The sequence below is a fragment of the Corvus brachyrhynchos genome, unplaced genomic scaffold, assembly GCF_000691975.1.
Source record: "Corvus brachyrhynchos isolate BGI_N302 unplaced genomic scaffold, ASM69197v1 scaffold315, whole genome shotgun sequence".
In the NCBI taxonomy this organism is placed as follows: Eukaryota; Metazoa; Chordata; class Aves; order Passeriformes; family Corvidae; genus Corvus; species Corvus brachyrhynchos.
The window spans coordinates 82164-96352 of record NW_008237903.1 but is presented as its reverse complement, the minus strand read 5'-3'; the positions used below and the strand labels follow the sequence as shown (position 1 = coordinate 96352).

Here is a 14189-nt window from a genome sequence, read left to right as displayed (position 1 = left end):
GGCGCTGCGGGGATGGGGCATCGGTGTCGCGGGGGATGACGTCACGGGAGGCGCGGGCGGGTGTCATGGCCGTGGGGGCGCTGTTCCCTTCCAAGCCCCCTGAGGCGGGGGAATGAGGGAGGGCGGTGCCCTGGGCTGTGTAAAGAGGAGGGCACATTGAAATAATCTCAGTGGAACCTGTGCCAAACGCAGGATGTTGCAAGAGAAGCGTCAAATTGCGTCTTCAGTTTTATAAGGAACAGGCACACACACAACATTTGCTTCCTCTGAGAATTCACCGTTTCCAGCGTTGTAAAAAATCCTGATTATCAACAGAATCACAGACTGGTTTGGGTCGGAAGGGACCTTAAAGACCATCATATTCCATGGGAGGAGACGCTTTCCACTATCCCAGGTTGCTCCGAGCCCCGTCCAACCTGGCCTGGAACACTTCCAGGGATGGGGCAGCCACAGCTTCTCTGGGGAAATCCATTCCAGTGCCTCGTTACCCTCACAGGGAATAATTTCTTCCCAATATCCCATCTAAACCCACACTCTGCCAATTTAAAATCACTCCCTCTCGTCCTGTCACTCGAGGCCCTTGTCCAAAATCCATTTCCAGCTCTCCCTGAGCCCCTTTGAATGGAAGGAGCTCTAAGGTTTCCCTGGAGCCTTTCCTTCTCCAGGCTGGACATTCCCAGCTCTCCCAGTTTGTCAGTTGTGGGTTCTTTGGATATGTGAGAGAAAAGAAAAAGAAGCCCAGGGCAAGCCAAACTCGATATCAATGTGTGTGTTTTGTAACACTGCCAGCCCCATAACCACCAACAAGCATTTCATAACAAAATTAAGCAGAAAGAAAAACCTAATTTATGTTGTGGGAAGGGGAACAAGGGCTTGTGGTCTAGAGGCAAAAAGAGATAATGGGAAAATATATGAAAGTGGTGAAATTGTCAAGAAAGCAGGATGAGAACAGGCCTGAAAGATGACTGGTGAGAGCAGAACAGGCCATAAAAATATGATAAAATATATAAAAATTATAATCCTTTCTCTGTAGAGGGCATGGCAGAGCTGGCTGCCAAACAAGGGGAGTATTTTCCCTGTACAAAAGCTTTTAGTTTTCCAAGTTTAAAATTAAATGCCGCATCTGATTCTGGGATTTCTCACAAATATTTTGTGCGTTTACTTTCCTGAGGCTGATTAATTCTTAAGCAGCTGATGAAAAGCAAGCCATGAACATTGCTTTTAAACATTCCACCCCCAAATATCTTTAGATTTTCCAAGCAATTTCCCTCACGCTTCTTTTTTACCGGAAACTTGAATTTGAATTGGGCTCAGTCTGCTTAAAAAAGGAATTCTGGGCATTAATTTAACCTTCCAAGAAAAAGCACATAATTTAACCCTAACTTTGCAAAAGTTAATACACATTTCTGCTGATGCCAAGATAAATTCTCAGCAGGGCAGACAAAGGAAGCCTGGATGAGCAGCATAAATTCCAAAATTTTAGGTAGTTACCCCTGAGTGAGATAATACAAATCTGACTAAAATGGGATTAATAAACAACCAGATTTTTACCACCCCCAAAGGGTTAAATTTCTTCCCAATATCCAATCTAATCCTTCCCTCCTTGAGCTTAAAGTCGTTTAAAGCCAAGTGTTTAAAGCATGGCCACAGAGAGGACAAAGTCTCTTCACAAGGAGCCTTGATTCTATGAATCCATCTTTTGTATAAGAATTAAAAAATATGGAGGAAAGGGAGGAGAAAGTAGCACTGACACACCGAATGCACCTTTTTTTGATTCCCAAAGTCTTGGGAATTTTAAAGCCAGAACCGTAGCCCAACCTGAATTTCAGAAGTGGGTGCTAATTTTAGAGGAGAAAAAGAAATAATTCACAACCTCTTTTATGTTGCATATTTTCATATCTGGCAGCATCATACAAAACAAAAAAAAACCAAAAAGAGAGGGGAAAATCTTCCCTGGTTTCGTTGCAAGTAAAACAATCCACACATTAATAGTATAGTTGGATTTTTCTTAAGGAAAAAAATAGCTTTTTTTTTGGAGGCACATCAAGAATTTCAGGAATTCTTTCTATTTAGGAATAGATAAATAAAAATGTTCCCTCACTATTTACATGAGATTAGCCAAACAATAGGTGAAATCTGATTTTCAGTGGCAAAAGCAAGGTGTGAATGCACAGAGGATCACTCACCTGGGAATTTCAGTGGTACAAGGTATTTTGCCTCGATTTATTTAGTGCTGTCTGTACTCCCACCCCCCGTTCCAACAGGGCAGCTCCACTTCTAGGAATATGAGAGGAGCTCTGTGGTGGTGAGCCAGTCCAGGGGTATTGATTTCTGAGAGCAGCCAAAAATAGACACTCAGGGAAAGAGGATCAGAAATGGGGTGAGTGTATTACGATCCTTCCCTGCTAAATTTTTCCAGTGCTGCCAAAGAAAATCACAGCTGTCTCTTTCTAGTGTTAGAGGCTACTGGGGATGAGGAAAATGAAAGAGGATGTCTCGCTTTTGAGGAATATTTAGGGATTAGCACCTGCATCCAGGAAGGGGTTACAGCTGATGATAAAGAGTGAACCTCTAATGGACACTTCCCACCAGACCAGGTTGCTCCATGTCCCATCCAGCCTGGCCTGGAACACTTCCAGGGATGAGGCAGCCACAGCTTCTCTGGGAAGGAAGGAGAAAAGAAGGAACATATTCCTCGCTAAGTTTCCCAAGAACTCTATCCCAGCTTTTGCTGTGAGCATTGTTTTGTCCACTGGCAGCAAACAGCTCCTTACAGCGGCTGTTTTTGGGAACACAAGCTCTGGTGGGTGGAGAGGGAGGGAACTGTAGCAGAATTAGACTTGATAATCCAACTTTTCCACTTTCACAAGCCAGGAGAGGCATCAACATCTCCCATCTGGACGCACTTTGGGAATCAGGCTCTAGTTTGGTACCTTGGAATTCAGATGCCTCTTTTAAAAGGCATCCAGGGCTTGGAATTGCACACAAGCTGACACCCATCTTTAGGCATCTGTCTGCCCAGCTGCATTTAGATTCCATCACCTCTGGAAAGAGGAGAGTTCTTCAGTCCTGCAGGGAGCAGCCACCCAAGGCCCTTCATCTTAACAAGCCCTTTTGGGCATCCTGAGGAAGCCTATAATGGTCTTAAAACCTTCTTAGGAAGCTCCTGGTAGACCTCCCTCATCCTTCTAACAAGCCCCAGGGGTCAGCTTCACAGGCACTGAGGAGAGGGAAACTTTCCTCCTTGTTAAAGGAAATGAAAACTTCCAAAGCAGTTCAGTTTGTCACAACTTCTCCACACCTCAGTTGGAGAGTTCATGGCTTGGCCAACACCTCTCCAGTCCTCCACTTGGTTGGTGCAGAAGTTATGGCAGGAGTTTGAAGGATAATTGATCCTTCATCATTATCCTTCACCAGCAGCACCAGCAGCTGCCCCTGGGCAACAACTTGTGGCTGGCAGAAGTCCCTCAGAACCTTGTGGAAGTGCCTGGGACATCTCAAGGGGGCCATCAACAGGCATGGCCGGTGATGACCAGATTCCAGGGGTTCTAGTCAGGAGTAAAGTTGTGGCTAAAGACAAATCCAACTGCTGTGCCCTGGCTGTGCTGCTGTTCAGAGCCCTGGAAGAGCTGGAACAAGGATTTTTTTTTGGCAGATGAAATGCTTCATAAATATCCTGCTCCCAGTTGCAATCTCGCTCCCACTGACGATTTTTCCTGCATTTCAGACACCTTAAGGCTACAATTGATACAAGGTCTCATCAGAAAATGAAAGCATTTAAAAATCCAGAGACACTTGTAGTTAAATAATAGAGATTTTATTAAACGTATCCAATCAGAAATTTTTGGGGTCAACCAAGTGAGGATAATCTCAGCATTTTTGCAGGATGACTTATTATTTCTCTACAGAGAAGAGAGGTGGTGAAGAGACAGGTGAGCTGCAGGAAGCAGCATCACCTCTCTTTCCATTAGGATTTGATGCAGCAAGGAGGGAAAAATGGGAAAAAGAAAAAACGTAGTGGCAAACATGGCTCCAGAGATGGAACTCTGGAGATTCCAGCAAACATCAGACACTCAGCAAGGAGAGGGAGAGAGGAGAGAGATTTCAGGGCTGATCCATAAAACATAATTTAATATATTTGGAGTTTAATTTTGAAAGGGATATAAACTGCTTTAGTACGGTGTATCTAAGTGTGCCTGAGTACCAATTCCCAGAATTCCTGCCCTAAAAGATGCATCCAACACCTGCCTGCTCTCACCTAAGATTCCTCAGTGCTCAGTGGAGAACAGCATTCCCAGATGGACTTTTCTCCTCCTGTGAAAATGGCCCAAAGCTGTGCCATGCAATTCTGGAAGTGCACAGCTCTCCCTTCTAACTGCAGAGGGAGCCAAGAGAAGGAGTTTTCAGCCCAGAGAAAGAGTTTTCAGCCCAGAAAAAACGAATTTGGGTTCCAGCATCTAATTTTCAGATGTCTGAAAGTTAGAGAAGATCAGTCACAAGCTGCAGTTTCTACCCAGCTGATTGTGGAGACTGGGCGAGGTTTTCTTCCCTCGTTAAAGCACTTCTCACCCGGCTGATCACTCTTCTGAGGGCACGTTTCACCTCTTTGTTCCTCAGGCTGTAGATGATGGGATTTAGGAGCGGGGTGAGCATTCCATAGAGCATGGAAACGACCCTGTCCCGAGGCGGGGAATAGGTGAAGGAAGGGCGGACGTAGGTGCAGATGGTGGTCCCGTAGAAAAGGCAGACTACGGTCAGGTGAGAACCACAGGTGGAGAAAGCCTTTTGCCAGATCCCGGGGGAGTTCCTGGACAGGATTTCCAGGAGGATATAGATGTAAGAGACCACAGTGACCACACAGGCGCTGCTCCCCAGCACCCCGGCCACCACCAGGATCACCAACTCCCTGCTGCGGGTAGATGAGCAGGAGAGGGCCAGCACGGGAGGAATGTCACAGTAATACTGCTGGATTTTGTTAGGACCACAAAAAGAGAGCGTGAAAACCAGAGAGGTGTGCAGCAGGGAGTTCAAAAGACCTACTGCCCAGGTGCCCACAGCCAGCTGAGCGCAGAGCTTTGTGCTCACAATGCTCGGGTACCTCAGGGGGTGGCACACGGCCATGTAGCGGTCGTAGGCCATCACGGTCAGGAGGAAAATCTCCGTGCCCACCACAGCAATGAGGAAAAAGTGCTGGAGCAGGCAGCCAGAGAAGGAAATCTCTTTGTGCTCCAGCAGCAAGGCTCCCAGCATCTTGGGCACGGTGATGGTGGGGCATAAGAGATCCAGCAGGGATAAGTTGCTGAGGAAGAAGTACATGGGGCTGTGCAGGTGGGAGTTGGTGCTAATGGCGACGAGGAGCATGATGTTGCCTGCCATGGTGGCCAAATAAATGATCAGAAACAGCACAAAGAGAAGCAAATGGATTTCAGGAGCATCAGAGAGGCCCACGAAAACAAATTCAGATACCGTTGAGAGGTTGACCCTCTGCATCTTATCTCTCGTTGTGGGAATGAGGCAGAGGTTTCCCTGGAATAAAGAAGGTGTAACTTAATCACAATTTCACCCCCATTCTAAAGACTGTGAGGGGTTTTTTTTGTCCCTTTTGAAGTTCAAAACCATTTCCAAGCCACGCTCAAAATCTAAATTTTACCCACATATCCCTAATACAAAAGGCAAAATGTAGGTATTAAACTTCCCAGGGATTAATTGAAAATGTTACTTTTTGCAAGTTGCCACCTCAGACTGAAGAGCTGAAAGTTGAAGTTACCTTCCCTGTGGTGTCCAGCTTGAGACACAGCCCCAGGCAAAACAACAGGGCTTTGAAAGTTTTCTGAGCAAGGGGAATGGGGCAGAATTCCTTTCAACATAAATTATTTAGTATTAAGAATATCACTAAAAGAGTCTAGATTAGTAACTGAAGCTAAAACTTATTTTTAAAGGGAGTGATGCTGCCAAAGAAGAATTAAATCCCTGGTAATCAGCGGACAGATGCATTTTGGGGGTGTTTTTTCAGTTTTTGGATGGGGCTTGGAGCAACCTGGTCTAGTGGAAGGTGTCCCTGCCCATGGCAGAGGGTTGGAATGAGCTGAGCTTTAAGGTTCCTTCCAACCCAAAGCATTCTATGATTCTATCATTAAAAAAAAAAGGATATAATTTGGTATTCAGTTAGTGACTTCTCCTTCCAACCCAAAGCATTCTATGATTCTATCATAAAAAAAGAAAATGATATAATTTGGTATTCAGTAAGTGACTTCCCACTTTTTTCTGTAAATTTTACTCCATATTAGTATTAGTACTTTTAGCTTCTATCTGGACTTTCCTCCATCCCTTTTCCCCAATTCAAAGAAGTCCAAACTTGGGATTAAAGGATCTTTCCATTTACCCTGCGTTACTCCCTGGAATGTAGCTCAGTGTTTACAGTAAGGATTTACATACCAGCCCTACAGGGAGGGAAGACAAAGTTCAGTCCAAATGGTTCCTTTTTGGGAGACTTTTGGATTGATTTTGAGATGGCGGGAATATTGTACCACATTCTCGTTTGTAAGAGGTGCAGAGATAAATAGATTGATGAAATATTTTTCATCTGAGCCAGGCTCCTCTGTGGTCTCATGTTCTCCCAGAAACTTGAGAGGAAGCAAAGTCAGGTCTTAAACTACGTAAGAAATATTTAACTCAGCTGAAATAAAAGGGACATCACTTGTTCATAAAATGGGGAGCTCATTCAGGTGAAATAGCACAGCAACAACACAGAAATACTCACTGCTACACAGAATTAATTACAGATGATTTATAGTTGTCTGTATCTCCAGGGAACAAAATAATCCTTTTTCTTCTTTCTACATGTGACATAAAAATGATTTCACTCTTAAGGAAGAGACGAATCTCAATACAGCAGCGTTGCAATATTCACACCAGCACTGGCACAAGGGCTGGCTTGGCTGCAGGAGTAGACACCTCTCTTCTTTAATGAGGTTTTATAAATATGAGGGAGTGTCTGGGGACGAGCGTCTCTGAAGCTTTTTTGGATGTTCCCTTAATTGCATGTATGAGGGGTTTTTCAGAATCTTGCCAAAGGGGGCTGGAAATCGAAGGAACCAAAATTACCAGCACTACTTTGAAGAGGCAACAAAAATTCCCCTCTGGTTCCATTAAGCATCCACATGTGATTTATGGGAGTGCCGCTTCCCATGTGATGTCCAGGACTGGGAACAGGCCTGTTCCTATTCCAGCACTACCTGACCATAAATTCTGCACTGTTCACATGGATGACTCTGGCTGTCAATCATTCTTCCAGCCTGTTTGCTGTGCTTGCAGGGTGTGACTCCTGGAAAATTAAGGATTCTGCGTCTTACATGGGCAAACACTGGTAAGACAAGAGGAAATGGTTTTAAACTAAAAGATGAGGGATTGAGATTGGATATGATGAAGAAATTCTTCCCTGTGAGGGTAGGGAGGCCCTGGCACAGTTTCCCAGAGAAGCTGTGGCTGCCCCATCCCTGGCAGTGTCCAAGGCCAGGCTGGATGGGGCTCCCCTCTGGTTCCATTAAGCATCCACATGTGATTTATGGGAGTGCCACTTCCCATGTGATGTCCAGGACTGGGAACAGGCCTGTTCCTATTCCAGCACTACCTGACCATAAATTCTGCACTGTTCACATGGATGACTCTGGCTGTCAATCATTCTTCCAGCCTGTTTGCTGTGCTTGCAGGGTGTGACTCCTGGAAAATTAAGGATTCTGCGTCTTACATGGGCAAACACTGGTAAGACAAGAGGAAATGGTTTTAAACTAAAAGATGAGGGATTGAGATTGGATATGATGAAGAAATTCTTCCCTGTGAGGGTAGGGAGGCCCTGGCACAGTTTCCCAGAGAAGCTGTGGCTGGCCCATCCCTGGCAGTGTCCAAGGCCAGGCTGGATGGGGCTTGGGGCACCCTGGGCCAGTGGAAGATGTCCCTGCCCACAGCAGGGGTGGAACAAGATGAACTTTAAGGTCCATTCCAACTCAAACCATTCCAGGACTCTATAAACTGGGATTCCCCAAAGGTCACACAGCACAGGCCTATCCTGCCACGGGAATGCAGAGCTGTGGCTGGAATAAATCCCCATGGTCCAGTCCTTTCCCTGTTGTGCTGCAGTTAGCCCAAGGACCATGAAGCATCACTCTTCCCTTACAATAAGGAATAAGGAATTTTGCAATAAGGAATTTTGTAATAAACCTAGATGCCAGAAAGAGATACGACAGAGACCCATCCCTCACCTCTCCCTTCTGACCGGAACCATTCTGTGATTCTGTTCTTCTCATAAATCTAAAGTGCTTCTTTTGGGGTGGGATGCACTGGCCCCATCAAGGTGCCAGTCATCCAGGACTGGTTTTGGGCTGTTGGCTCTCAACCCTACATCTAAGTTATGTATTTGCAGGGATAATCTTAGCAGGGTTATTTGAAGTAGAAACACAGAATAGACTTTGAGATAAGTGTTCTGCCTCGGGGTAAATAAATAAAAATTATGTTGCATTGTATTTTATTATAAAAAGTCATTAAAAAAAACCACCCCAAAAGAAACAACACCACAAAACCCCCTCGATTTGCAGAATCCAGATGTGCACTAATTGATGATGTGCTGTATTAGACCCCTCTTGCCCTGTTGCCCACCCCTTCCTGCCATCCCCAGTGTAGCACAACCAAAGTGATTTGATTTTGATCACTTCTGGGACTGCCCAGCTTTGTCAATGTTTGAGATTTCCATCTAGGAATGCTTACGATGAGCCCAGACTGATTAGAGTCTGCTGAAAATGCTCCCTTTTCTCTGATGTCCATTTGTGTTTCAGTCCCACAGTCTTTAAACAAAATTGATTAGTCTGGGCTCTGTTCAAGTTTCCTGGGATTTGACAAAAGCTTTGTAGAGATCCTGCCAGTTCTCCAAGGATTGTTTTTCCCTTTGAGGCCATTTTTCACTGTCCTCTAGGTGAGGGCAATAAATCTGAGGGTGAGCTCAGAGAGCTGATAATTTCCAGGAGAGAAAGAACTCGGGATTTTAATGGTGCGCGCTGGAGCCAATTTACAGACGGGGACAAACTCAGCTGCCAAAGCTGCACTTTTGCAATTTGTCAGGCACCAACTTTTTAACAGCATCTTCTGAGGCCTTGTTAAAGTCATCCCAAGATGTTTCCTGGGGAGAAAAATCAATTCTATTAAATTGTTTGTCTTCATAGAATGGTTTGGGTCAGAAGGGACTTCAAAGTTCATCCCATTCCAGCCCCCTGCCACAGGCAGAGACACCTTCCACTGGATCAGGTTGCTCTAAGCCCCTTGTATTGAGAGACCAGCTCCCCAAAATATGGAATTTTAGTTTGTTTTATCAAAATTGGAGCTATTATTTGAAGTCAATTCACTGTTGATGCCCCACATTTATACCTGGTGAACAAATTGACACCAGCAAAATAACTGGACCACAGCTCCAATTTGCCTTGCATTGGTTTATGAATAAAATATTTATAAAAGCTTTATCAAAATATTTTTTAAAATTATCATAGTGGTACATTTTTATTCTTCTCAATTGAAATTTCCCTTAAATCGACCTAGAGGACATTTATTTTTCAACATTTCTCTCTAATACTAAAAAATACTTCTCTTCCAACCCAAGCCATTCTGTGATGATCCAATGATGATTCTGGTTGGAAATTCACCAATTGAAAACAAATTTAACTTGCACCAAGATTTGGAAATCTCTCTTAACCAGGAGGATCAATGACTCACTGATGGTTCTGATCCTCCTCTTCCTACAGGTGTGGGAGTGAGGGCTAATTTAAGACAGCACAAAGAGACAGGGAAAGTAGAAATCCTCCCACTTCCTGTGCAGCAATTTAAATTGGGTATTAGGAAAAATTCCTGCATGGAAAGGGTTTTCCAGCCCTGGAACAGGCTGCCCAGGGCAGTGGTGGAGTCACTAACCCTGAAGGGGTTTAAAAGCCATGTGGATGTGGCACTTGGGGACATGGGTTAGTGGTGGCCTTGGCAGTGCTGGGAAATGATTGGACTTGATGATCTTAGAGGGCTTTTCCAACCTCAGTGATTCCATGATTTTATTTAGGAGGGATGAATCCAATCCTAAATCATTCTAGCACAAAGAAATGGATGGTGTTCCTCTCATGGCAGCCACTGAACTTCTATCCCTGATGGATTTGGTGATGTAACTGCTGCCCACATAGAGGCATTTTGGGTTGGACGGGACCTTATAGACAATCCCATTCCAACTCCCCTGCCATGGACAGGGACACCTTCCACCAGCCCAGGTTGCTCCAAGCTCTGTCCAGCCTGGCCTTGAACACTGCCAGGGATGGAGCAGCCACAGCTTCTCTGGGCACCCTGTGCCAGGGCCTGCCCACCCTCACAGGGAAGGATTTCTTCCCAATATCCCATCTAACCCCCCCCTGTGTCAGTGTGAAGCCATTTCCCCTTGTCCTGTCATTGCAGGCCCTTGTCCAAAGTCCCTTCCCCTCTCTCTCCTTCCTCTATATATTGTGCCTCGTATGATTTTAATAATTCGCTTCTGTGAGAGAATTATGAGTAAAAATATTCTTATATGTCTAAAGAAAACCCTACAAGCAAAATCAGTACTGTCTCTACCTTCTGGTGTTGGTGGGTGAATTTGGGGACACTTAATGCATGTGCTTCTGCCATCTGCTGCTGCAGCACAGGAAAAGCACATCAGAGAGGGAGACAAGCCTCGTCCTGGATTCATTTATTTATTTGAAAATTATGATCCCACACGAGTGAAAGTGTTTAGGAAGTTTGGGGTCTTCAGCATGGATTTTTAATATTTTTAATATTAACAGTTATATGTGTATATAAATATATTTATACATAATTTGAAGTCTGTAGGCTTTAGCCACTAAGTCATTAGTGTGTTGGAGTAGAGTAGAAATGTGACTCCAGGTGTAACTCCAGGGTGTAACTCCAGGGTTCTGCCAACCCAGCTTGTCTCAGAAGGCTCTGCAGAGCTTCCACAGTCTCCACATGGATTCCTTCACCTCGTTGCTCCTCAGGGTGTAGATGAGGGGGTTCATCATGGGCGAGAAGGTTGTGTAGATGACACAGACGTACTTGTTGGAGGGCAAGGTCCCAGCAGGCCGCAGGTAGGTGAAGATACAGGGCACGAAGACCAGGGTGACAACCATCAGGTGTGAGGCACAGGTGGACAACGCCTTCCAGTGCCCCTGGGAGAGGTGGCCCCGCACCTTGGCCAGGATGAGCACATAGGAGGCCACCAGCACCAGGAAGCAGCCCAGAGATATGAGGCCACTGTTGGAGGCCATGAGCCACTCGGTGAGGGCGGTGTTGGTGCAGGCCAGTTGGACGACGGGCAGCACGTCACAGAAGTAGCTGTGGATCATGTTGGGGCCGCAGAAGGGCAGCTGGAGCACGAGCAGAGTCTGGATAATGGAGTGGATAAAGCCCCCAGCCCAGCAGGCAGCTACCAGGGCCCAGCAGGCCCTGCGGGCCATGATGGCCGTGTATTGCAGGGGCCTGCAGATGGCCGTGTAGCGGTCGAATGCCATCACCGTCAGGAGGAACATCTCTGAGGAACCCACAAAGTGCAGGAAAAACAGCTGGGCCATGCAGCCCTCAAAGGCAATGGCCTTGTGCCCCGAGAGCAGGGCCACCAGCACCCTGGGGGCAGTGACAGAGGTGTAGCAGATATCGATGAAGGACAGGTGGCAGAGGAGGAAGTACATGGGCGAGGAGAGCTTGGGGTCAGTCCTGACTGTCACGATGATGAGGAGGTTGCCCAGCAGGACCATGGTGTAGGCCAGGAGGAAAAGGGTGAAGAAGAGGAATTGCAGCTCCTGGGTGTCAGAGAGCCCCAGAAGGATGAATTCAGTCACCCGGGAGAAGTTGCCCTGTGCCATTGCTGCAGCTCAGGCTCCCATGGCACATGTGTGGGCCTGGCCAGGAAGAGAAGGGAATGTGCTCCAGCTCCAAGGCTCATGGATGGTGTGAGCAGGATGCATTTGCTGCTGCAGAAAGCCCAGTGTCATGTCATAAATGACAGAAGGCAGAGTTTGCACTCACCCCCACCTCTTCTGGCCCTATTCAGGTCTCTGGGCCCTCCACATTGACCTTCTCCACTCAACTCACTCTGACCACTATTTTCCTGCATTGTAGTTGGTGTGCTTCCATTCTGTCAAGGAGAAATCACAGAATCATGGAATTGTTGAGGTTGGAAAAGCCCTCTAAGAGCATTGAGTCCAGTCATGCCCCCAGCACTGCCAAGCCCTCCACTAAACCATGTCCCCAAACCATGCCACATCCAAACAGCTTTTAAATCCCTCCAGGAATGGTGATTCCAGCACATCCTGCTGTCAGATACCAAGAGCCATGAATGCTGGAAAAATGCTGTGCTGTCCTTTTTCCTACTGGAATTTGAAGTGCCAGCATGGAAGCAAATGCTGCCATTCTCAAGCATGAGCTGTTCCATGTTCTGATCCTTAATAGCACTCCTCTAAATTGAGGAAATGGCTCTCCAGTTAGCTTGTCCACTCTGAAACTGGGAAGACATGCACAGAAACCAGGTCTGGGAGGTTCCTCACTGAAAAAAATTGGGGTTTCTAACACAGCAGAAGCTGCAAAGCCCTGCACAGTTTCTCCACCTCTTTATTTTTTAAAGGGATTTTTAAAGTTCTTCAGTAGACAAATACACTCTGGCCTGCGGAGGTGAAAGTGGGACAGCAGAGGAATGCACATTTCCTTTTAGAATCCCACAAGGAAATTCTCATTTCTGCTGAGGAGTTTATAACTCAGAGAGAAGGAGGTTACAAGTGAGAAACCGGGTACCTACGATGCCAACAGCATTAAATAAAGTTGCTTTAGGATCTGTCTTTTGGGACAATTTCAATTTAAAGGCAATGCTTCCTTGAAGGAGTAACGGTGATACCCAAGCCAGATTGTGTCACTGACGTGTAATAACAAGCTCTGGTTATTTATCTGAGGAGGGTGGTGGAAATAATATTCAGGTCCTGGATGTGGTGTGGAACACCCCATAAATACACCTGTAGTGACACTGGGGTAGTGAATGAGCTGTTGGTGACCCTCCTTTACTGACAAACACCCACAAATGCACCTTTGCAGCATTCTCATGCAGAGCACAAGAATCACTAGTGTGGGATATCCCTGGAAGTGCTCAAGACCAAGCTGGACAGGGATTGGAGCAACCTGGCCTGTGGACCTGCCCATGGCAGGGGGGGTCAGAACAAGATGAGCTTTAAGGTCCCTTCCAACCCAAACCATTCTGGGATTCTTAATCTGTAACTGATTTTTAAATTTTTCTTTCCTAAATCGTAAAATAGACCTCACAAAAGTCACTCACCAGCAATGCTGCTTTGCAAAGGCAGGATTTCAGTGCGGCCTGAGCAAAACAAAGGAACAATCCCAGGACACTTCCACAGAGAGTTCACTTGCTGTTGCTCCTCTGACGGCCTCCCCAAACCACTTCAGGGGGTTCCATCAGAACCTCTCAGTTCCATCAGAAACTCTCTGCAAGTTGCTGCTCAGAAGTTGTGAAAACAGCTCTGTATCTCTGCCAACTCTGAGCCCTGAAAAGAACAGCCCAACCTTCTGTATTTCCCATTCTGCAAAAAAAACCAACCTCCAGGAGCTTCTGCAAGTACAATTATTTCTGTAGCAGAAATAGTTCAAGTAAATCACCCAGCAGAAGCGCAAGACTATCAGGAGTAATGAGATCCCAGAGGCAAAGGGAGTTTTGTCAGAAATCATCAGTGGGCAAGGAGCTAAAATTGTTCTCTGGATAGTTGTTAGTGTAGTCTCTGGAGAGAGATGTCAGGAGTAAAAATGTCTCTTACATAGGACATTTATATAAATTCATATAAATGGATATAAATTTTGCTTTCTGTCCTAAGCCAATATTTCTCATCTGCAATTTTATTTCTTATTAACTTACACGTTGACAGCACAAACCAAAAATATCACAGATGTTATCCCTTAGACACTTGACTTACAAATTTAAAACAAGAGGCAACACATGAAATCACTTCACACAAAAAAATGTACAAAGGTTTGTGGTGAGCTTTCCTTGCTCACCACATATTTTTACTGACACTGCAAAGCCCAGAGGCAACTTTTGAGCTCAGGTATGAAATTCTTGTAAGAATTCTTGGCAAAGTGACACTCTT

General features: G+C 45.7%; 3 protein-coding genes across 4 annotated transcripts in view; 1 reads left to right on the top strand and 2 right to left on the bottom strand.

Moving 5' to 3' along the window:
- LOC103614725 (proto-oncogene Mas) overlaps positions 1–14189 on the top strand; it is a 30489-nt gene that overhangs the window by 6748 nt on the left and 9552 nt on the right. The gene's annotated exons all lie outside the window — the stretch shown is intronic.
- On the bottom strand, positions 4510–5490 carry LOC103614727 (olfactory receptor 1361). The gene has a single exon (XM_008632704.1). The coding sequence runs from the start codon at positions 5488–5490 to the stop codon at positions 4510–4512; it is 981 nt and encodes a 326-aa protein (XP_008630926.1).
- Positions 10663–12250, bottom strand: LOC103614694 (olfactory receptor 4D5). Its single transcript, XM_008632669.2, has one exon. It carries the CDS (start codon positions 11907–11909, stop codon positions 10983–10985), a length of 927 nt encoding a protein of 308 aa, XP_008630891.1. The 5' UTR covers positions 11910–12250; the 3' UTR covers positions 10663–10982.

Coding starts and splice junctions, on each gene's coding strand:
- LOC103614694 (XM_008632669.2), bottom strand. CDS start 11,909: ATGGCACAGGGCAACTTCTCCCGGGTGACTGAATTCATCCTTCTGGGG.
- LOC103614727 (XM_008632704.1), bottom strand. CDS start 5,490: ATGCAGAGGGTCAACCTCTCAACGGTATCTGAATTTGTTTTCGTGGGC.